Raw genomic sequence first — 20,195 nt, forward strand, 5'->3', positions numbered from 1 at the left:
GTGTGTGTGAGAGGTGTGTGTGTGTGAGGTGTGTGTCAGCCACAATACCCTTTCTTTCTGTCTCCGTTTGCTTTGGTCTGCGCTGGGGAGATTCTTTCTGTCAACAAAAGACTCAATTCCTTCCCTGAACACATTGAGATGGTGAGCAGAACAGTAGGTTTGGGAGGAGGCCTGTAGGTCTTACCGTTGTCTGGTGTCATAACCTTATCATTTGATACTCAGATTGTTTTACAACAGAGTGACAGGGGGGAGTTTATTTCATTGACTATTCATCATCAACAGCCACTAAACCCACAGCCAAACACCTTGTTTTGGTGAGCTAAACTCTCAACTTTCAGGTCCCCCTCTCCTTCCCTCCCTCGTACTCTTAAAGAGCCGTGAATGATGGATGATAAGATGACTTGCGAGTGCTCTGTTCCTCTTCGCTCGGTGGGAATCTTCTCATTAAAGCAAACCTGGACTCCCCGATGAGCATATGTATCTTCATTTTGTTGATTTTATGTAAATCACTTTGAGCTGCAATTCTTGTATGAAAAGTGCTATATAAATAAAGTCTTACTTACTTACTTAGTGAGGCTACCGTTCTAGGAGTTGGTTTGAATCGCAATATGTTATTCTATTTCTACAAGCAACTTGAACCCCCTGCCATTTAACAAAGTTAAATGTGGCTACTGGCTGGATAGTTTGTGATATTTCTCTCCAGGTCCCTATGAAGTAGGCTATACAGGTTTATGCCTCACCCGTTGCTATAAAAAGGGCCATCAAATTGGAACAGTAACGTCAGCGATAATACGACAAAGGCTGACTTGCGAAACTCGGAGTACAACGCTGCCACAACGCAGTACAAATAGTTATTTCCAAATAGATGTGGCCTAATTGCTGTGTGTAGGGTGTAATGGACAGATGTTCCTGGCTTGGGAGCTGCTGTTCTGTCTGTCGTCCTGTTAGTCTGCACCTGCAGTATACACTTGACTCACTTCTGTGTGTGAGAGAGGGGGAAGTAGAAAAGGGAGAACAGAGAGATGGGGAAGAGAGAGAGAGAGATGGGGAAGAGAGAGAGAGATGGGGAAGAGAGAGAGAAAGAGATGGGGAAGAGAGAGAGCGAGAGAGATGGGGAAGAGAGAGAGAGAGATGGGGAAGAGAGAGAGAGATGGAGAAGAGAGAGAGAGATGGGGAAGAGAGAGAGAGAAAGATGGGGAAGAGAGAGAGAGATGGGGAAGAGAGAGAGAGAGAGATGGGAAAGAGAGAGAGAGAGATGGGGAAGAGAGAGAGAGATGGGGAAGAGAGAGAGAGAGAGATGGGGAAGAGAGAGAGATGGGGAAGAGAGAGAGAGAGAGAGATGGGGAAGAGAGAGAGAGAGAGATGGGGAAGAGAGAGAGAGATGGAAACAACTCCCTCACCAGGAATGTAGGCCCCGACAGTCTCGATTAGGGTCTCACACAAATAATTTGTGTGTGTGTGTGAGAGAGAGTGTGTGTGGTGATTGAGTGTGTGTGTGTGTGTGTGAGTGACTGTTGATGCATTAGTCAAGACAGGTGGATGGAAGCCACCAGAGCCTGTTCTGATCTTTAAATAGAGCATCGCTCTCTGGGGGAGCTGACCTCAGCCCTGGTCTTAGTCTGGTCCTAGTCCTAACCCTAGCTCTAACCCTAGCCTCTAGCCCTAGCTCTGATCCTAGTAGAATCCCCACTTGCACAAAGGGAGGGGTGCAAGACATAAAATTATCCTTAGAAGAAACAAACACACACACTCACCTCTCTTTCTCTCTCTGTAACTTTCTCTCTCTCCCTTTCCATCTCTCTCTACCCAGCAGGCAGAACAAGCAGCTGTCAGGACAGTAGACTGGTTCCACATGCTCCACTGCCCTACACACATCTTTCCTTTCTGGTTCCTCCAGCCACGCTCTTATCTGTCTTTCCTACACACACTCTCTATATCTGTCTCAGGGCTCGACATTAAGGCTTGTCCGCTTGTCCGGGACAAGTGGATTTTTTGGTAGGGCAAGTGGAAGAGAAATGTACTTGCCCCACTGGACAAGTTAAAAATCAAACACAATAAAATGCCATGTTACCTCACGTTATGTGCCACTCATTACGTCTACACAAAAAAGTGGCTTTGTCCCAAGATCTCTATAGACCGTGCAGCTAATTTAATGCTCAACACTTGAACGGGGGCTTATTACTCGAAAGAGGAATTATTTACTGTGTCGTCTCAGTTACACTATCAGGGCTTGGAAATATTGTGACTTACTAAAGTAGGCAAATGGTAGCCTAGAACATGACATATCATAATAATTTCAGTAACTCAAGCAGCGCCCAGTGAAATGTTAGGCCTACAACTAGCAAACTAAAGTTAACGACATTGGCTAACTCAACTTCGGTAGGCTATCCTCAGTATTTGCAAGCTAGCTAAACTTATACTATATCTAAAATATTTTGGAGACATAACAATGGATTTTGCCACTAAATGTTGGTGTTTACTTTAAATTTTTTCTACAATTTCCCTTTCTACCTGGCAGGAGCTGATTTACCAAGGGATCCTTTAAAAGGTGTAGCTATACTTTACAGTTGACTATTAGCTCATATTTAACTACGTACATTTAACCGATACAAATGTTGCTAATGCTTGCTAGGTACACAGCTGCCGACGCTAGCTAGCCAACACAATCAAAATTATTAATCTTTACCCGGACAAGTGACTTTTGTGCATGGACAAGTGAAACGTTAATGTACTTCTCCAAAGGACAAGTGCCTCAAAAAGTTAATGTCAAGCCCTGACTGTCTCTTTATTTATATATCTCCCTCACTCTCTCTTTCTATCTCTTGCTCTCTCTCATTCTCTTGTTCTCTCTCTCTCTGTCCCTCTCTCGCTATCTCTCTCTCTCGCTATCTCTCTCTTTCGATTATGTGTGCACATCGTGAAGAGAAAGACAAATGCCCCAATGCAAATCACCTCTATGGTAGAGTGGAGCTTTGTCTCAATCACACACACACTCATGCACACACACACCTACATATACACCTACACACTCACAGTTGACAGTAATTTCATTATTCAGCCTGGCCCTGCATTTTATCACTGATATTAATGCCATTGCCCTCTATGACAGAAAGCCTGCACTATATGTGTGTGTGTGTGTGTGTATTTGCATATCTTGCATCCATGTGTGTGTGTGTTCAGCATGTGGAGGAGTAGTAAGTTGGAGGACGAGAGAGGTGAAAGAAGAAGGGAGTAGGTGGTGAGGGAGGGAAGGAGGAGGGAGAAGGTGAGGGAGGGAGGAGGGAGGGAGGGAAGGAGGGAGAAGGGGAGGGAGGGAGGGAGGAGGGAGAAGGGGAGGGAGGGAGGGAGGGAGGGAGGGAGGGAGGGAGGGAGGGAGGGAGGGAGGGAGGGAGGGAGGGAGGGAGGGAGGGAGAAGGTGAGGGAGGGAGGGAGGGAGGAGAGGGGAGGGAAGGGAAGGGAGAGGGGAGGGAAGGGAAGGAAGGAGGGAGGGAGGGAAGGAGGAGGGAGAAGGTGAGGGAGGGAAGGAGGAGGGAGGGAGGGAAGGAGGAGGGAGAAGGTGAGGGAGGGAGGGAGAAGGTGAGGGAGGGAGGGAGGGAGGGAAGGAGGAGGGAGAAGGTGAGGGAGGGAGGAGGGGGGTGAAGGATGAAGGGGTGAGGGAGGGTTGGAGGGAGAGACCATTGCTCTTTAGTGACAGCACCCATAACCACCCTGCTGTGGTTTGATGGCTGACCACAGGGGAAATGAGTTTCTCTGTCAGGGTCATGATAGACCCACATCTACTGTGGCTGGAGGGGTGTGTGTGGAGCTCTGTGATAAAGTCTGATCCTCACTGACGTGTTCCTGAAGTCGGCACTGTGAAAGAGGACGGGTGTTCGAATGAAGAGGTCTGCTGAGCTGATGAGGAAGGAGGGTGTTAACCAACTTCCTCTCTCTCTCTCTGTAATGCTCTCTCTTTCTCTCTCTCTCTCTCTCTCTCTCTCTCTCTCTCTCTCTGTAATGCTCTCTCTCCCTCTGTCTCTCTCTCTCTGTTATGCTCTCTCTCCCTCTCTCGCACACACACGCTATCTCATGACATGAGATATTGTCCTCTCCCCCATCTGGTTTTCAAACAGGCAAATCTCTCTCTCTGTAATGCTCTCTCTTTCTCTCTCTCTCTCTCTCTGTAATGCTCTCTCTCCCTCTGTCTCTCTCTCTCTGTTATGCTCTCTCTCCCTCTCTCGCACACACACGCTATCTCATGACATGAGATATTGTCCTCTCCCCCATCTGGTTTTCAAACAGGCAAATCAGCTTGGGCTTGTGCTGCAAAACTGCAATTCTGTTGAGTGAGCTTGTGTGTGTGTGTGTGTGTGTGTGTGTGTCAGTGGCTATTGATGAATTACTGCTCTGGTCAGTGCACATGGCATTGAAGCTGCTTAGAGTCAACCAGGGGTTGGATGCACTTTAGTGCACGCACACACTCCTGAAGTGTCTTCAGTGGAGAGACAGATTGTCTGGCCCTGACACCAAGCTCTGATCCAAGCTCCTTCCACATTACAAACACTCACACACAACCACAAACGTGCTGACACACTCTCTCTCACACACACACACACACTCTCTCTCTCACACACACACACACACACCCTGGCATCGCTCACTAAATGCTTTCTGCAGTGTAATCAGGCTGCAGGTGGTGCACAGGAGCCTGTCCTTCATGCAGACGACCACTAGGGGCAGCTGTCAACAAGTCTCCAGGAACGAGGGTGGTTGTGTTTGTGTGCTGGACGATGAGCAGGGGTTTGACGACTTGGCGTAAACACAGTCTTCGTTTCCAAACTCAGGTTTCACAGCAGGTCTGCTGTTTCCTAGTGGTCTAACCTAGTGGTCTAACCTAGGCCCGATATGATGCAGAATCCTTATTTATAAATCTTGATTTCTTCTTTTTTTATTTTATAATCTTAATTTCCAATGTTTTAATCTTTGTGTCGCCAGAGGGCAGCCAGTTCCTGCATCATCCTCTGTAGGTCATGTGACCTGCTTCTTAGTCAACTTTAAGAGTAAAACATTCAAATAACAATACCTTTATTGCGTGGGACTTTTGCTGCATAAGTAATAAAAAAAAAATCACATCTCAGTCACTTGAGGAAAAAAATATATATTAAAGATAAAAGAGGAACAAAGAAAGCTATAGGCTTGATTAGCTGCCTCAGTCAGGGGGACAGGAATGTTTATTTTGAGTGTAACACCCCTTTAGGTCCTGCTCCTTAATAACATCTTATATTTTTATTTATGTAACAGAATGAAGCTTTATAATGACCTGTCCAGTCTGGTCTCTGCCAGGCCTCAACCACACATCAGCTAATGTACTCTAACCAACACGAGCCATGCCCCAGCAACCCCTCGTTAATCTAATATTGATTGGACGAGCTCCTGGCCGGAGGTCACAGGGACATATGTGATTGGTTGTCGGGTCTGATGTCACAGGAAGAAAGACATTCAGTCAATAGTCATCTGAGACTCTCTTTTACTGATTAGAAGGGCTGAAAGTATCTGGCAAAATTGAATTCAGTAGCTGTGTGTGTGTGTTTGTGTTATTTCTGGGGTAATTTAATTGGGGAAAAGGGGTTGATGACCTGTGTCACACATAATTCTGAGCTGAACCTAACTGTCTATACAGACTCTAGCCAGCTGTAATGAACATATCTACCACTGTGTTTTCTTTGTGTGTGTGTGTGTGTGTCTGAGAGAGAGAGTGTGTGTTACAGAGTGTAAAAGAATGTAGTGTAAAAGAGAGGGAGTAGCTCCACACACACACACACACGTGCACACACTCCATTATACATATACAATATAATTCCATTAAACTTAATAAGGCATGCATGACCTCTGTGTGGGCTTGACGTGGGCCGCATCACGACTAGCACCGTGGAAACGCAAATTGAAGAGCCCTTCACTCTTTCCCAGAGTCAAAGTAGTATTGTATGTGTGCTTGATTGACCTTACAGTGTCGCTCTGTGCACCGGGTGTATTAAATCCAGTATACCCCAAGTATTGTACAATTTAGCTTTAGCATGAGCTAACAGGGACGCAAGGGAAATAAGTATATTGCTACTGAAAGTGGATAAGATTAGAAGTAGGGGTTGGGTGGCTGAAATTAAATTCCATTTTCGGTGTGGGGGTTTCAAAAAAAAAGTTTGCAAACTTTTTGTAAATCGCGAGAGGGAGAGAGTGGGAGAGAGAGAGCATAACAGAGAGAGAGAGGAAGTTGGTTAACACCCTCCTTCCTCATCAGATCTCTTCATTCGAACTTTTGGAAATAGGTAACGCGGGAGGAGAGCTTTCAAATCGGATTCGCCAAATCTGACCTTGTACAGAATTGAGGGGTGGGTCGTTTGTTCTTGTCGTTTTTCTCTCCAAACACAACGGTCTCATTCAGCCAAATCACCTGTTAGCCCAACCCCGCCAGAGTAAATACATTTTGAATAGCATCAGGTCGCTGGCAAATTTGCTTTTCGGGCAATGTTAGCTTCTCTCCAATATTTGCCCACATATTAGTTTTACGTTGGAACGCCTTCCAAAGTACATGAGTTGATAAGATAACCATCTCTGTATCTCTTCCTCTCTCCCCCACTTTACCTGATTATCTCTTTCTCTCTTTTCATCTCTGCCTCATTGAAGACTCTGCCAAGGCAGCCACAATGGAGACCTCAGCAGTATTTCTTCTGTAGTACATCGGCGCCCTCTAGTGGTAAGAACAGAGCATAACATTACAGATAACGCCATGACCTGGTTTCATGAAATAACAACCAGACAGAAACAGGCTAAACAATCTACTGGTTGTTGTAATTGTTCACAGCCAAACATGCTTACTGTGTGTGTGTGTCCTTGCGTGTGTGTCCCTCCAGATGTGTGTGTCCAGTACAGGCACGGCCGGGCGGTGCTGGAGGTGACACTGCCCTCCAGACAGGAGCGATGTCAGTTCTTCCTGCGGCCCGTCGTCATGACGGTGGGAGAGCTGCTGTCTGAGCTGCAGAAGGAGGACCCTGGGGTCACAGCCAGACTGCTCACCAAAGGTACACACACACTCAGACACCCACACACTCTCAGACACACACACACACTCAGACACACACACACTCAGACACCCACACACACTCAGACACACACACCCCCCCCACACACACACACACACTCAGACACCCACACCCGCCCCCCCCCCCCCCCCCCCCCCACACACACACACACACACACACAGACGGACACACACACAGACACTCACACCCCCCCCACACACACACACACTCACACCCCCACACACACACTCAGACACCCACACCCCCACACACACACACTCACAAACCCCCCCCCCCCCCCACACACACACACACACACACACAGACGGACACACACACACTCACCATGTTGTGTCCCCTCCAGATGGAGAGAAGGTGTCCTCCAGCACTCTGATGGAAACCCTGCTGAGAGATGACTTCCATCTGCTCATCAACGGGGCTGTCCACCTGGTCCACCCCCCTCCCCCAGGTACACACCCTCCACCTGGTCCACCCCCCTCCCCCAGGTACACACCCTCCACCTGGTCCACCCCCCTCCCCCAGGTACACACCCTCCACCTGGTCCACCCCCCTCCCCCAGGTACACACAATATCACTATCATCATTATCATAACCTCCACCCCCCTCGCCCTCCTCCAGAGGCTGTGTCCAGTGAGCGTGTCCTGGGCTGCGAGGACATGAAGCACCTGGTCCACAGGCTCCACTCAGCCCTGCACCTGCCAGAGCACCAGCAGCTGCAGGAGAGGCACCTGCTGGAGAGACTAGACCAGCTCCAGCAGAAACTCTCCCCCCTAGAGGAGGTACGGGAGCTGTCCATCTCTCTCGCTCTCTTACTCTCTCTCTACCTCTCTCTCCCTCTCTCTACATCACTCATTATCTCTCTCTACATCACTCATTATCTCTCCCTGTCTCTCCCTCTCTCTCTTACTGTCTCTCCCTCTCTCTCTACATCACTTATTATCTCTCCCTCTCTCTCTTACTGTCTCTCTCCCTCTCTCTCTACATCACTTATTATCTCTCCCTGTCTCTCTCCGTGTCTCCTGACCCTAATCTGCCCCCCCCCCCCCCCCCCCCCCAGATGAAGGTCCAGATCGCGGGCAGGGCTGAGTCCCAGGCCTTGTGGGCCATGTGGGGGGGCCTGGCCCTGCTGTCGGTGCAGGGCGGGGCCCTGGCCTGGCTCACCTGGTGGGTGTACTCCTGGGACGTGATGGAGCCCGTCACCTACTTCCTCACCTACGCCACCAGCATGGCTGTGTTCTCCTACTTTGTCCTCACCAAACAGGTAACCCTGGACAACACGTAACCCTGGACAACACGTAACACGCTGTACTGTGGAAAAGTCTTGGGCACAACTTAAAACGTTGAAAAGAATATAAAGCATAATAGGTTTTAGGAATAATAAAATGAAAAGACTGAAGAAAGTCAATAAGACAATATTCATGTAGAAAATATTTTGTGTCTAAGACTTCTGCACAGTTCTGTATATAGTAAACATATACCCTTCACACACACAAAATCACTATAGAGGTTTGCTTCTTCAGTTTTTTGATAAAGCACCAAACAGCGGTCAACATTCCTTCAGAATCTATCCTAGCCAGTGTCTAAACTTCCTTCTATAAATGACAACCCGAAACGGAAAGCTGTCTGTTCTGCTTGTCTGCTGTAGGATTATGTGTATCCTGATGCCAAAGACAGGAAGTTCCTGCATTACTTCTACAGAGGAGCCAAGAGGCATCGCTTCGACGTGGACCGGTACAACCAGCTGACAGTGCAGCTTGTTCAGGTGGGAACTGCCCTCCATCTTTAGTGTGGGCACAGAGAGGCTCGTTCAGGTGGGAACTGCCCTCCATCTGTAGTGTGGGCACAGAGAGGCTCGTTGAGGTGGGAACTGCCCTCCATCTGTAGTGTGGGCACAGAGATGCTCGTTCAGGTGGGAACTGCCCTCCATCTGTAGTGTGGGCACAGAGAGGCTCGTTGAGGTGGGAACTGCCCTCCATCTGTAGTGTGGGCACAGAGATGCTCGTTCAGGTGGGAACTGCCCTCCATCTTTAGTAGGGGCAGAGGCTAGATCTCAAGTTCCCTTGTGCAATGCTGTGTATGTTTGTGTGTGTGTGCCTGTGTGTTATACATGTGTGTGTGTGTGTGTGTGTGTGTGTGTTCATTCAGGTGAAAGACGACTTGAGACGTCTAAGAAATCCAACCCAACTGCAGCTACCGGTGGAACAGCTCCAGCCCAAGCCATGAAGACACACACATACACAATATCAACCTTAACACACACACACACACACAAAATAGAGACTGAAGACTGAAATAGAGACTGAAGCTAATTTATTTCTCTTTATTTTGATAATGGTGCCTTTTATCACTGGTCCTGCGAATCATTTTATGTTTTGTCTACAATGGAAGGAAACTAAAGTATTGAAATAAAAATGTGACTGCATTACCTGTGTGCTGTCTTTGTGTGGATTGTTTTGGATCAATGTTTAAAAAAAATCTGAATTCCATAAATCCTTTTAATTTTTTATTGCACTTCAATCCAGAAGTTCCTTTAAATGATGGAGAACCCCAACCACCTCATCCGTTCCACAATACAAACACGACTGGAAAAGGACCAGGAAAAAACTGCTGCAAGTACAAACCACTTCCTCTCTCAGGTCTATAAAAGTGTAAAAACTGATCACCCCTAAAGAAACACCAGCGTTACACTCTGATCATTTGTGACTCAGCACTGGTCAACAAATCTCCCTCTTTCAGTCCCCTCACAAAAACAGAATAAAATACAAAGTGTCCAGCACTTAATAAGATACTTAACTGTTGCTTGCGTGCTGACATTTTTAGTGTTGTGTCCCATGATTTAAACATTTGAATAAAAACAGGTGACCTGATTTGGTCGTTGTCTGTCACGTTATAATGGTAAAGTAACCTGAGTTTGTTAGTTCATGTTAACCCTTGTGTTATCTTCGAGTCATTCTGACCCATCAGTCATTGTGACCCACCGTCGTTTTGCGCCAAATTTACCTCATACAAAAACAAAGTGAAGCATTTTCTTTTAACTGTCGAGCTGTCTCAGACCCCCCACATTGGAATGGTTAAAAGAAAATTATTTTTATTTGTTTTTGTATTGGGTAAAATTTGGTAAACACAACGATGGTTCGTTATGAACCTTTGGGTCATGTGACCCGAAGGCAGCACGAGGGTTAAACAAACGCACCTGTATGTCTGTCCCTCGTTACAGCTTGTAACTAAACAGGTTTCACAGTATTTAATACAGAACTCGCGGGCAACAAGAGTTCTCACGCTACAAACCATAAGGAAGAATTGGTCGTCGAAACACAATTAAGACGCTTTGTGATTTATTTAAACGATGGCACTAGGGGTTCTGCTCTGGGGACTGGGACTGGGTGCTTTGGGCTTCCTGAGTCTTGTGTTGGACCATGTGACGGGTCCCTCAGGCAGCCTCCTACTATTCGTACCGGAGTTGTTCTGCAGTGCTAGGCTGGGGTACGAAACAGGTGCACACAGCTAATATTGGAACAGTAGACGGTTAGCTGCATCACATCGAAATACAAACACAGCGACATGAATTCCTTTTTCTGACATCCAAGAGGGTCCAGGGAATGTGTGTGTGTGTGTGTGTGTGGGTCAGGTCAGATCAACTGTCATCAGGGATATCATTAATCTGAAACAGCTGTTGCAGTGAGACTGTCTTTTCTCTCTAGCAGGTGAAAGCGACACATTCTGATGGCTGTTCTGAGGAAATCTAGAGGAAAAACTGGTTGAACGAGGAAGTAGTCTTAATGGGTAAAAACACGTGCAACTCTGCATGCGGTATGTGACAGGACTATTTAACAATAATCGTAATCATTTTATGCTTAAGGATTTTCACCGCACTTAGCCCAGGGCTAAGAGCGGTCTTACACCCTTCTAAGCTCCAGGCTAACAAAGCGTTCACACTGGCACAATCCTGGCGCATTCCCAAGTGGACTAACCCTGACTCGGGATTTCCTGCTTTGGTGCAGGGCTAACCCCATGTTTGCGTGGTTATCTGCTGTAAATCGACTAAACGGGGCTAAATGGTACCAGTGTGACATGGGACTAACCCAGGGTCAACTCTGGCCCTAGGGTTAAGGATAGCCCTGGACTGAGAATAGACAGTTATTCGTTTTTCTCTGTCATTCCAATGTGATGACATCACTATAGTCTCCCCAAGCAGAAACTATTGATAGGTGATCGGTTGTGATTGTTAAGTATTCAACAGAAACAAATTTAGAAACAAGCTTAAAAAAATAAAATAAACATTAAAACCCTACACGATTTGGTCATGGAAATCCGTTAAACCCACAGAAGGTCCCTAAAAATGATTAGTCCCTCACAAACTAGAGCATGGGTGAAGACAGCTGTAGGAGAAGGAAGGGAGGAAGGAGGGATAAAGGGAGGGATGGAGGGATAAAGGGAGGGATGGAGGGAGCACCGGGGGCGGCAGCTACTGTTTCTTGGTTCGGAGGTAGAGCTTCTTGGTGAGCATGGAGGCGAAACAGGGCACCTGCTTCTTCCCGATGGCGTTGCGGTCATTGCTGTTGCCCACGCTGCGCTGTGACACCTTCCTGTTGACCAGCGTCAGCAGCTCCGTGAACTCCAGCGAGTCCCCGAACCTCCGCAGCACCTCACACAGGTCCTGGATGTACCAGGAGCCGTTGATGGTCTCTCTGTGGGAGTAGTAGCCTGGACCGGGCGGGAGGAGGAGAGGGAGGGAGGGGGGGGGGAGAGTAAGAAGGGGAGAAATAAAGAGAGGGAGAGATAAAGAGAAGGCAAGAGAGAAACAGAGGGAGAAAAAAAATAAAGTAAAAATACAACTCAAAATGCTGAAATAACCATGAGACAATGATGCGAGGTGTCTTATCTGTAAACCTGTCAAGCAACGTTTCTTCGTGTGACAGCCCTCCCTCCTTCCTCCTTCCTCCCCCTCCTCTCCCCCCCTCCCTCCCTCGCTCCCTCCTTCCTCCCCCTCCTCTCCCCCCCTCCCTCCCTCCCTCCTTCCTCCCCCCTCCTCCCCTCCCCCCCGATCCCTCCTTCCTCCCCCCTCCTCTACCCACCTGCCCCCCCTCCTCTTCCCTCCCTCCCTCTTTCCTCCCCCCCCCTCCTCCCTCCCTCCCTCGCTCCCTTCGCCCTCCCTCCCCCCTCCTCCCCCCCTGCACCCCTCTACCTTCCGCTACAGAGTAGCACATGATGAAGTCCGCTCCGGCGGGCAGGGTGTGGACCACACCTGCATCCACCACCACCTCGTTGGTCTTCACCTCGCTGTCCACCACGTCCATGGGCGTCACCGGGTCGTCGTGCTTGTCGCCGCGGCACGCCTGGCAACCAGGAGGGTTGGAGGGAGGAGGGGTAGGTATAGCTTAGTGGTTAGAGCATCTGACAGGAGGACAAGAGGTGACATGTTCGAATCTCCCCCCTCAGCCTGTATGCAACCCTTGATAAAAGCATCTGCTATATTTATGAGTTTTAGTTTTTTGTTGAGAGCATGGGTACAACATCTGTGTGTGTGTGTGTGTGCTCCTCCTCCTCACTTGCAGGATGAAGATCTTGGGTTTGCCTACGAGGCTCTTGCACTTGTTCCCCTTGAACAGCGAGATCACATCCTGGATGTAGATCTTGCCGTCGTAGGCGTACACATGGTCATTCTCCCCGTGGCTCAGGAACACACACACGAAGCAGTCAGCGTCCACGTGGCTGGCCTCCGACGCTGGACACACACACACACACAATTCACCCTTTCATTCACCCTTTCATTCACCCATGGCTGTCTTTCACCCAGAGGGCTGAAGCAGCCTTGCCCTTGCTGCATGTCTGTCCCTCTCCCTGCCTTTTCTGTCACACTTCACGGCCCAATAAAGTATGGAAAATGTTCAAAATATAACTATATATTCACATCTATACATCTAAATATGTGTGTCTATATCTTTAATCAATACATCTATATCTATATAATGAATATACATAATTTCATACATTAAGCAATCTTTTATCCAAAGTATGGTTAGCATCCTTGTGGCTAAGCAACCCTTTCTTAGCAACCAGGCACGGTGAACACAAACTGATACAGGCATTGCCGAGGGATCTTACGTAGCTGTGAAGGGATGTTGTAAACTGACAGATAAACTAGACCACTTTGACAGGCTTGTTGTTTCACTGCTTTGTGTAATGGTTTTGTTTAGATGTTACTGTGTACTCTCTTGTTGAGATACTGTTGTTGTTGTTGTTGCACCGTGTCTGGTCGCTGAGACATGGTTGGTTTGGTAAACACAGAACGTTCTTTGACTCTGACCACCGAAAAATGTTGGAACTCTGCATATCTGATCCTTCATCTTCCGTTGTACTTTCTATTGTGTTCCTATTTGTATGTCGTTTTGGATATTAGTGTCTACTAAATGAATAAAATATGTAGTGTGAAAAACTGGATTTGTTCTTTCTCAGCTCACCTTCACTGATTGTGTTGAGGACCTCCTCCAGTTTGAGGTTGTCGTAAGCCTGCACATCAAAGCCCAGATCCTTGAATCTACAACAGAGGAAAACCCACGTCTCACAATGTCTCTACTACTGAAGTCAGACTGTGTCTCTACTACTGAAGTCAGACTGTGTCTCTACTGCTGAAGTCAGACTGTGTCTCACAGTGTCTCTACTGCTGAAGTCAGACTGTGTCTCACAGTGTCTCTACTGCTGAAGTCAGACTGTGTCTCACAGTGTCTCTACTGCTGAAGTCAGACTGTGTCTCACAGTGTCTCTACTGCTGAAGTCAGACTGTGTCTCACAGTGTCTCTACTGCTGAAGTCAGACTGTGTCTCACAGTGTCTCTACTGCTGAAGTCAGACTGTCTGTGCGAAGTGTGTTTGGAATCCCAATTTAAGACAACAAGCCAGCACACGACTTGTTGCTCCTAACAAGCGTTCCACACCTGCTATGTGCTGACTGCAGGGTTAGAATGGAGGAAGGGGGGGGGTTATAAAAGAGGGGTTAAAGTTAAAGAACCCCTAGTAGGAATATGTTGAACTGGGTGGAGAGTGGGTCAGTGCTCACAGTGTCACCCCACCCCACCCCGCTTGGGGCTCCACTCCAGGAGAACCAGCACGGTTCAAACCCAACCCGCCCGTTTCTGGAGCGTGTCCGCCCTACCTCTTCTCCAGGTTGTAGCGGTCGGCGTTGGTGCCGTGGCGGTCGTTCATGCCCAGCCTCCAGAAGAAGCGCTCCTGGTTGAAGATGAGAGCCGTGCCGCGCTGCTTGTGCTCCATGCTGTACTCCTCGGCCGGGTCCAGGGAGAAGGAACCACCATGGGGCCTGCAGAGGAACGCAGAACCCATCAACACACGTAGAACCATGCTGAGGAACGCAGAACCCATCAACACACGTAGAACCATGCTGAGGAACAGCAGAACCCATCAACACACATAGAACCGTAGAGGAGGCCTTAGTGTACTAGAACATGACAGAGATGAGTTTATCCATCGTCTTTCTGATCAAGAGAATCTGACAATGTCCATCGAGAGTGAAGATTTTAAAGTGAACTTACACCCTGAAAAATCCATCTGGCTCTGTGATGCTCGTAGTGGGACCTGCAACAGACACGCGGAGAAATGAACCTCAAAACAGAACGAGACAACTCAACAATAACGCCAATCCTGGAGACATGTGATTCTACAGCCTCTTCAGGACTTTCCAAGTTTTTTTGGTGTGCAGCCCCTGCTTCCTGTTTGTTATGTCGCAAAAAACACTCAACAGAGTGGATTCTGTTTCAGTCTCAATCGTGTGGTTTGATTTCATGGGTGGCATCAACACACAACTCCAACTGCTGACACGAAACCTGTTCTTGATAACCAGACACGGTGCTAAGGGGCTCACTAGTCCCATTGAGGTAAAGCTTGAATGGTGAACAGGTGTATGTGCTTACAGTTTCTTGATATCTTGAGGTGTGGCCTTTCACCTGTGTTCTGTTCTTACAATTTGTGTCAATCATTAGGCTACACAGACTTTGAGTTTATTAGTTTCTGGTTTCGATATGAGTTCTTCAGACTTTCAGTTTTATTTTCACATTCAACATTATCATTTATATTTTATTGTAATAAGGGTATTCTCACCTGTGCTGCCTGTTATGGGTTGACTGTCCTTCTCAACGGTCTCTGTGAATGCAAAAAGTAAGAAATAAAAATTGCATAACACATGCAGGCGATGTTCGATAGGAGGACCTGCCTGGTTGAACACCTGAAGACAAGTCGAGTCAGTTTGGTTAAAAAGGTCAACCACACAACTGCCAGTTGAACCGAAAAGACCAGGCGAAATGCACCTGACAAAATTAAAGTTCGAAGACTTGCGAAACTGGTTTGCAAATACCTCAAATGTCTTAAGACTTGGGAAATTGGTGTGTAAATGCCTCAAAATAACCTTTAAGTGAATGCTTTGTACATTTGTTTCGATCATGTCAAAACATATCTTCCTGAATTACGACCACATCTGTATGTATACTAGAACAACGAAAACTGAAACAAATATGTATGTTTATATACAGAACACAGAACAGTTTATTGTCTTACCTGGCACAGCTTCAGTCTTCTCAGCGCTAGACATGATATATGTTCACCCTTCTTTCGATGTATACAACGTTCGACTAAGTTCGTGTCAAAGCTGACAGACCAAGTCATGTCCCGCCCTGCAAACGGATAGGTTTAGTTTTACAGTAGCACGACACCATTGGCCGATAACCGATCAATCAGTTCATTCTGTATACGTAACGACTTCCGTATATTGCCACATTGTGCGGTAGCACATAACGACAGCGCTCAGGTAATCGTGTAAATGGACTGTGACCATGCATTTCATAAAAAACTATCGTTGCCATTACATCGTTTTTTACTCTCCATAAACAAAATATTCAAATCATGTATATATATTTTTTATATATTTTAGTAAAGTGCATGTCAATAGCCATATACATTTTACTTCTCAAACTTCATGTAATGACTTTCTCATGAAGACTACATTTTCTCTAACAGTTATTTCTTTAATTCAACCAAAAAGTTATTTAGACATTTTTTGAATCGCTGTCTCCACCACCTAAGACCATTCTGTTCACCAGACAAAATATACAATAGCCTATATTTATATGTGTGTATATATACAGTGTATATATCATATATAAATATTATATATAAAATGTATATGTTCACATTCAGTACAAAACAAAATCATAATTTCCTGAAAGAGTACGGAAAAAGAATGCAACATTCACTTCTTGAAAACACTTCCTGACTCCATACACACGCCGACAGCAGTTTCAACACAGAGGACCATATCCCTGAGATTAAATATACTGATTGCACTTCAAATACAGAGGTAATGTTTTACTTTAAACGTCCTGGCATGACGTACGTGTAGGATCACCAACATTCTGTTGCCATAATTATTATTTTACTAGTTGTTGATAAAAAGTTGAGCGTCTTTAAACAACATGCAGAGGGAATCAGATAAGTATATTAGACTCTTTTATTCTTGTTGGTACTCCTCTTCTTTATGGGTCAGTCTCTTGCAGCTCTTGTCTTCTTCTAGGGTTAGGGTCGGTTTGCCACCGTTTCTTCTTCTTTTCTTTCCTGTATCAGAGCTTCTATACATGAAGAAGAATCAGAGCTTCTCATGCTACTTCTTCATGTGTCCCAGTTCCTTCTTGGTGCATCAGAGCTCCTTCTTCTTCTCGTACTTGCACATGCAGGAGCCTCTCTGGCTGTCGAGGTAGGGCTTGCAGCCCATGTGCATCACAGCGTCAAACAGCAGCTTCACCGTCGACTCGCAGGCTGGAGGAAGAGGGACAACCATGTGAGCCAGGAGCTTTTCGGATTCATATCAGATTCGGATTCAAATCAGATTCGGATTCAAATCAGATTCGGATTCAAATCAGATTCGGATTCAAATCAGATTCGGATTCAAATCAGAATCGGATTCAAATCAGATTCGGATTCAAATCTGATTCTGTGCATCTGCTTGTGTGTGAAGGTATGAAAGAAAAACTGACACTTGTTGAAACAGACAGTGCAAAAACACTTATCTTTAGACTTTGATTTAAATCAAACTGCTACGGATTTGCCTAAGCTTTCCCAACAAATGGAGCACTGAACAATAAACACATTTTCCTGAATGAAATTCATCCCAAAGGGTTCCTAGTGTGCAGTGTGCATGGTCACACCAGGACTACCTTGGACACTGTGGGCTAAGCCCAGTGTTTTTTGTACGTTTCTGCAAATGGTCTCCAGGCATTCCTGGAACTGGTCGTCACAATCGTGTTTCTCACGGCCACAGGTGTCATAGCAGCGGTCGTGTTGGTTACAGCACTTGGTCATGGATGGGATGCCTATGTCGAACTGAGGGCCAGAAAGATATGGTAGATGGATTAGTACATCCCTTAAAACAACACGCTTGCCCGATGATCATGCATGTATAACAGGAGATCCATCTGAACTTTTGAACCATGAATCAGATTAACCATTTTGATAACACCTGCAAGGAAACGATTGGACTGTGTGGTACCTGGAATCCAAACAGAGGAGACCCACATCCATTGGGCGGGGGAGGTTTGTACCCCGGTCGGGGGGAGGGCAAGTAACCTGGGGGGAAGAGCAAAGGTAGACATGGACCGTACGTCAGGCTGAGGTTATCTTGCTGAAGTGAGATAACCGACAATGAAGAGTTGCAAACTGCCAATAAATGTTTTACTTTAGTCTAAGACTCAACATGTTAGTTTTTAAGTGAATTATACCTTATTTAAAATGTCTTAAAAACACCTTCCAGAAGTCATGGCAACAAGAGCTCGCGTGTTTGTGTGTGTATAACCGACTGAGAGAGAAATAATCAACCTCACCATCGCTGCATTTGTAACGACACAGACCGTCATCCCCTCCGAACAAGTCTAAAGCTACATTTAAGTATGTGTCAATCTTGTGGATGCCATTTCGAATGGTTTTTAGAGTCATTCGCCAGTCCGGCGTTTCGGGGTCACGCTCTTCGGAACATGAAGTTACACGCGCCAGAAATACTAACGAGTACAGAACTCCAACTAGCAACAGGGAGATACCGTCGCGCATAATTCGACTGACTCAAGACTGGGCTAGAAGTCGACTGACTCAAGACTGGGCTAGAAGTCTTGTTGCAAGTAAATTAGCTTTACTCCAGTGTACCTCTGTAGGATACCATTCTAAACAGGTTCAAATATGTTATTGTGGTAAAAATCCAATGAATTCACATAACGTACAGTGAAGCGACGCAATGACAACAACGTCGCACTCATGAAAGTTTCATTTTCCGGATTGAGGGGTAGTCACGTGACGTCTGATGACCAATCAGCGATCAATATTCAGTCTCTGCAGTAAATCCACGTGTTTATTCGGGAGGTAATCTGTGTACGAAGTTCAAGTCAAACATTAACAAACACGAAGTTCATCGCTTGCCTGCTGAAAGCTTTGCTAGTAACGGGTATGTTGGCTTCTGTAAAAGCTAGCTCTACCTAACCAACATGACACGTTGCTTTGGTTACCTACTTGCTACAACAATTGTACTTCCGTGTTGCCATAGCCGCCAATCATGTTAAATTAACTGAGTGTGAATGAGGGGCAAATGGCGACTTCTGGCGAGCTTTTCTTTGGCAACACTGCAGCTAGTCTAAGACACGTGACCGTGACTTTGGGACTGAGTCATACTTGGATGCACAACTAATTTGCTAGCCAAATTGTTAGCTACTGACTATACAGGCTAATAACATAATTTTTGTCTGCAAACTAACTACATTAGCTGCCTTCCGTTCCATTTGACAGAAACGATGGACATTCTCCCCGTACTTGAACACGTAGACAGACCACAAGAAGGACTGTGGTATTCTCTAATACCAAGGGGCGGCGGCCCTGGTGTCTCTGTTGGGCACACCTGCATGTTCATCCCGTCTGAAGGTGAAGGGAAAGGGTCCGTACTTATCGTGGGAGGAGCCAATCCAAATGGCAGTTTTTCAGAATCTCACGTCCTAAATCTAGACAGTTTTGAGTGGCGTCTCCAAGACTGGAAAGGGTTGTCAGCGCGGTACGAACATTGCAGCTTCGTAACTGATAGCTGTCCACAAAGCCTGTGGGTGTTTGCCGGTGCAGAGCAGAACGGCAACCGCAACTGCATCCAGAACCTTCAACTCCGCGACGGAGCGGCGTTGTGGAAGTGTGTGGAGGCACAAGGTTCATCCCCTTCTCCTAGGACGTACCACACTACCACAGCCTGCATAGGGGACAGATTGTATGTTTTCTCCGGCGGGGAGACGGGAGCTACACCGGTATCAGATGCCAAGCTTCACGTTTTCGACACCGTGTCCTCAACCTGGTCTCAGCCCGACACGCAAGGCAGCTGTCCTTCCCCCAGACATGGACATGTGGTGGTAGCTGTGGGTTCCAAACTGTACGTCCACGGAGGTATGGCAGGAGAGAAGTTATACAGTGACATGTATTCACTGGACACCGTTAGCATGACGTGGGAAAAGATCCTGGTGAAGGGAGACCCGCCTCCAGCCCTGGCTGCCCACTCGGCTGTAACCCTGCAGAGAAGCATCTATGTTTTCGGAGGAATGACCTCAGAGGGGGCAAGTAATGCCATGCACCGGTTCGACTGCGAACTGGGCCAGTGGATCCTCATGAGATTCGAGAGCGACCTTCCCCCCAGCAGGCTGGATCATTCCATGTGTGTGGTACCCTGGAGGGTGAAGGCTGAAGGAAGCGGAGATGCTGGCCAGGCTCAGGGTGAACCGGACACCATCCAGCTGGCCTTTGTGTTCGCTGGGATGGACACCCAGGGGGTCATACACAGTGACTGTGTTGGAACACTGCTCAGCTGAGCACGACAGCTTTACAAATTGTATGATTTGCCTAAATATTGAAAAGTTCTACCCCCCCAAAATAATAAAGCTTTTTACAGAAAAGAGGCATGTTTTTGGCAATCCATTTTAGTTGGTTAAACACAATCCGCTACTGGTAATAATTTATATACTTTATTCAAATGATTAGTCGAGCAATGGAGAAAAACATGTTTTTCTAGTTACTTAAATAACTTCATAAACTTTAAAACATTCAA

At 46.7% G+C, this 20,195-nt stretch overlaps 4 protein-coding genes across 5 annotated transcripts in view; 2 read left to right on the forward strand and 2 right to left on the reverse strand.

Annotated features, from left to right (window-relative positions):
- Nucleotides 1-9,498, forward strand: part of LOC136956166 (calcium uniporter regulatory subunit MCUb, mitochondrial-like) — a 14,203-nt gene extending 4,705 nt beyond the window's left edge. The window contains exons 2-8 of the mRNA XM_067250021.1: nt 6,661-6,730; nt 6,888-7,055; nt 7,420-7,524; nt 7,695-7,855; nt 8,134-8,337; nt 8,722-8,838; nt 9,222-9,498. Of these exons, the coding sequence (XP_067106122.1) occupies nt 6,661-6,730; nt 6,888-7,055; nt 7,420-7,524; nt 7,695-7,855; nt 8,134-8,337; nt 8,722-8,838; nt 9,222-9,299 (903 nt within the window). The 3' untranslated portion in view covers nt 9,300-9,498. The remainder of the gene's footprint in view (nt 1-6,660; nt 6,731-6,887; nt 7,056-7,419; nt 7,525-7,694; nt 7,856-8,133; nt 8,338-8,721; nt 8,839-9,221) is intronic.
- Nucleotides 9,499-10,305: 807 nt separating this feature from the next.
- LOC136956167 (caspase-6-like) lies at nt 10,306-15,747 on the reverse strand. The gene is made up of 8 exons (XM_067250022.1): nt 15,641-15,747; nt 15,188-15,229; nt 14,623-14,665; nt 14,229-14,390; nt 13,538-13,614; nt 12,626-12,801; nt 12,262-12,412; nt 10,306-11,780 (listed from the first exon to the last, which is right to left on the reverse strand). The coding sequence occupies exons 1-8, from the start codon at nt 15,672-15,674 to the stop codon at nt 11,542-11,544; spliced, it is 924 nt and encodes a 307-aa protein (XP_067106123.1). The 5' UTR covers nt 15,675-15,747; the 3' UTR covers nt 10,306-11,541.
- A 275-nt stretch (nt 15,748-16,022) lies between these two features.
- Nucleotides 16,023-18,371, reverse strand: pla2g12a (phospholipase A2, group XIIA). The gene is made up of 4 exons (XM_067250023.1): nt 17,956-18,371; nt 17,625-17,701; nt 17,293-17,458; nt 16,023-16,894 (listed from the first exon to the last, which is right to left on the reverse strand). The coding sequence occupies exons 1-4, from the start codon at nt 18,176-18,178 to the stop codon at nt 16,776-16,778; spliced, it is 585 nt and encodes a 194-aa protein (XP_067106124.1). The 5' UTR covers nt 18,179-18,371; the 3' UTR covers nt 16,023-16,775.
- A 76-nt stretch (nt 18,372-18,447) lies between these two features.
- On the forward strand, nt 18,448-20,104 carry rabepk (Rab9 effector protein with kelch motifs). 2 transcript variants are annotated; one of them, XM_067250836.1, is made up of 2 exons: nt 18,448-18,484; nt 18,905-20,104. In XM_067250836.1, exon 2 carries the CDS (start codon nt 18,910-18,912, stop codon nt 19,957-19,959), a length of 1,050 nt encoding a protein of 349 aa, XP_067106937.1. In that variant the 5' UTR covers nt 18,448-18,484; nt 18,905-18,909; the 3' UTR covers nt 19,960-20,104. The 2 variants fall into 2 exon arrangements, with proteins under 2 accessions (XP_067106937.1, XP_067106935.1); XM_067250834.1 differs by having other exon boundaries at nt 18,455-18,566; nt 18,905-20,101.
- The last annotated feature ends 91 nt before the right edge of the window (nt 20,105-20,195 follow it).

This window comes from Osmerus mordax, chromosome 14, assembly GCF_038355195.1.
Source record: "Osmerus mordax isolate fOsmMor3 chromosome 14, fOsmMor3.pri, whole genome shotgun sequence".
Classification (NCBI taxonomy): Eukaryota; Metazoa; Chordata; class Actinopteri; order Osmeriformes; family Osmeridae; genus Osmerus; species Osmerus mordax.

What these genes read in the sequence shown, in the direction of transcription:
- LOC136956167 (XM_067250022.1), bottom strand. Translation starts at nt 15,674, where the DNA reads ATGTCTAGCGCTGAGAAGACTGAAGCTGTGCCAG. An exon ending in GAAGACTGAAGCTGTGCCAG is followed by an intron (nt 15,230 to 15,640) that starts GTAAGACAATAA and finishes TTGCATTCACAG; the next exon opens with AGACCGTTGAGAAGGACAGT. An exon ending in CCAAGATCTTCATCCTGCAA is followed by an intron (nt 12,413 to 12,625) that starts GTGAGGAGGAGG and finishes CCTGGTTGCCAG; the next exon opens with GCGTGCCGCGGCGACAAGCA.
- pla2g12a (XM_067250023.1), bottom strand. Translation starts at nt 18,178, where the DNA reads ATGCGCGACGGTATCTCCCTGTTGCTAGTTGGAGTTCTGTACTCGTTA. An exon ending in TCGTTACAAATGCAGCGATG is followed by an intron (nt 17,702 to 17,955) that starts GTGAGGTTGATT and finishes TCTTCCCCCCAG; the next exon opens with GTTACTTGCCCTCCCCCCGA. An exon ending in CTCCTCTGTTTGGATTCCAG is followed by an intron (nt 17,459 to 17,624) that starts GTACCACACAGT and finishes TCTGGCCCTCAG; the next exon opens with TTCGACATAGGCATCCCATC.
- rabepk (XM_067250836.1), top strand. Translation starts at nt 18,910, where the DNA reads ATGGACATTCTCCCCGTACTTGAACACGTAGACAGACCACAAGAAGGA.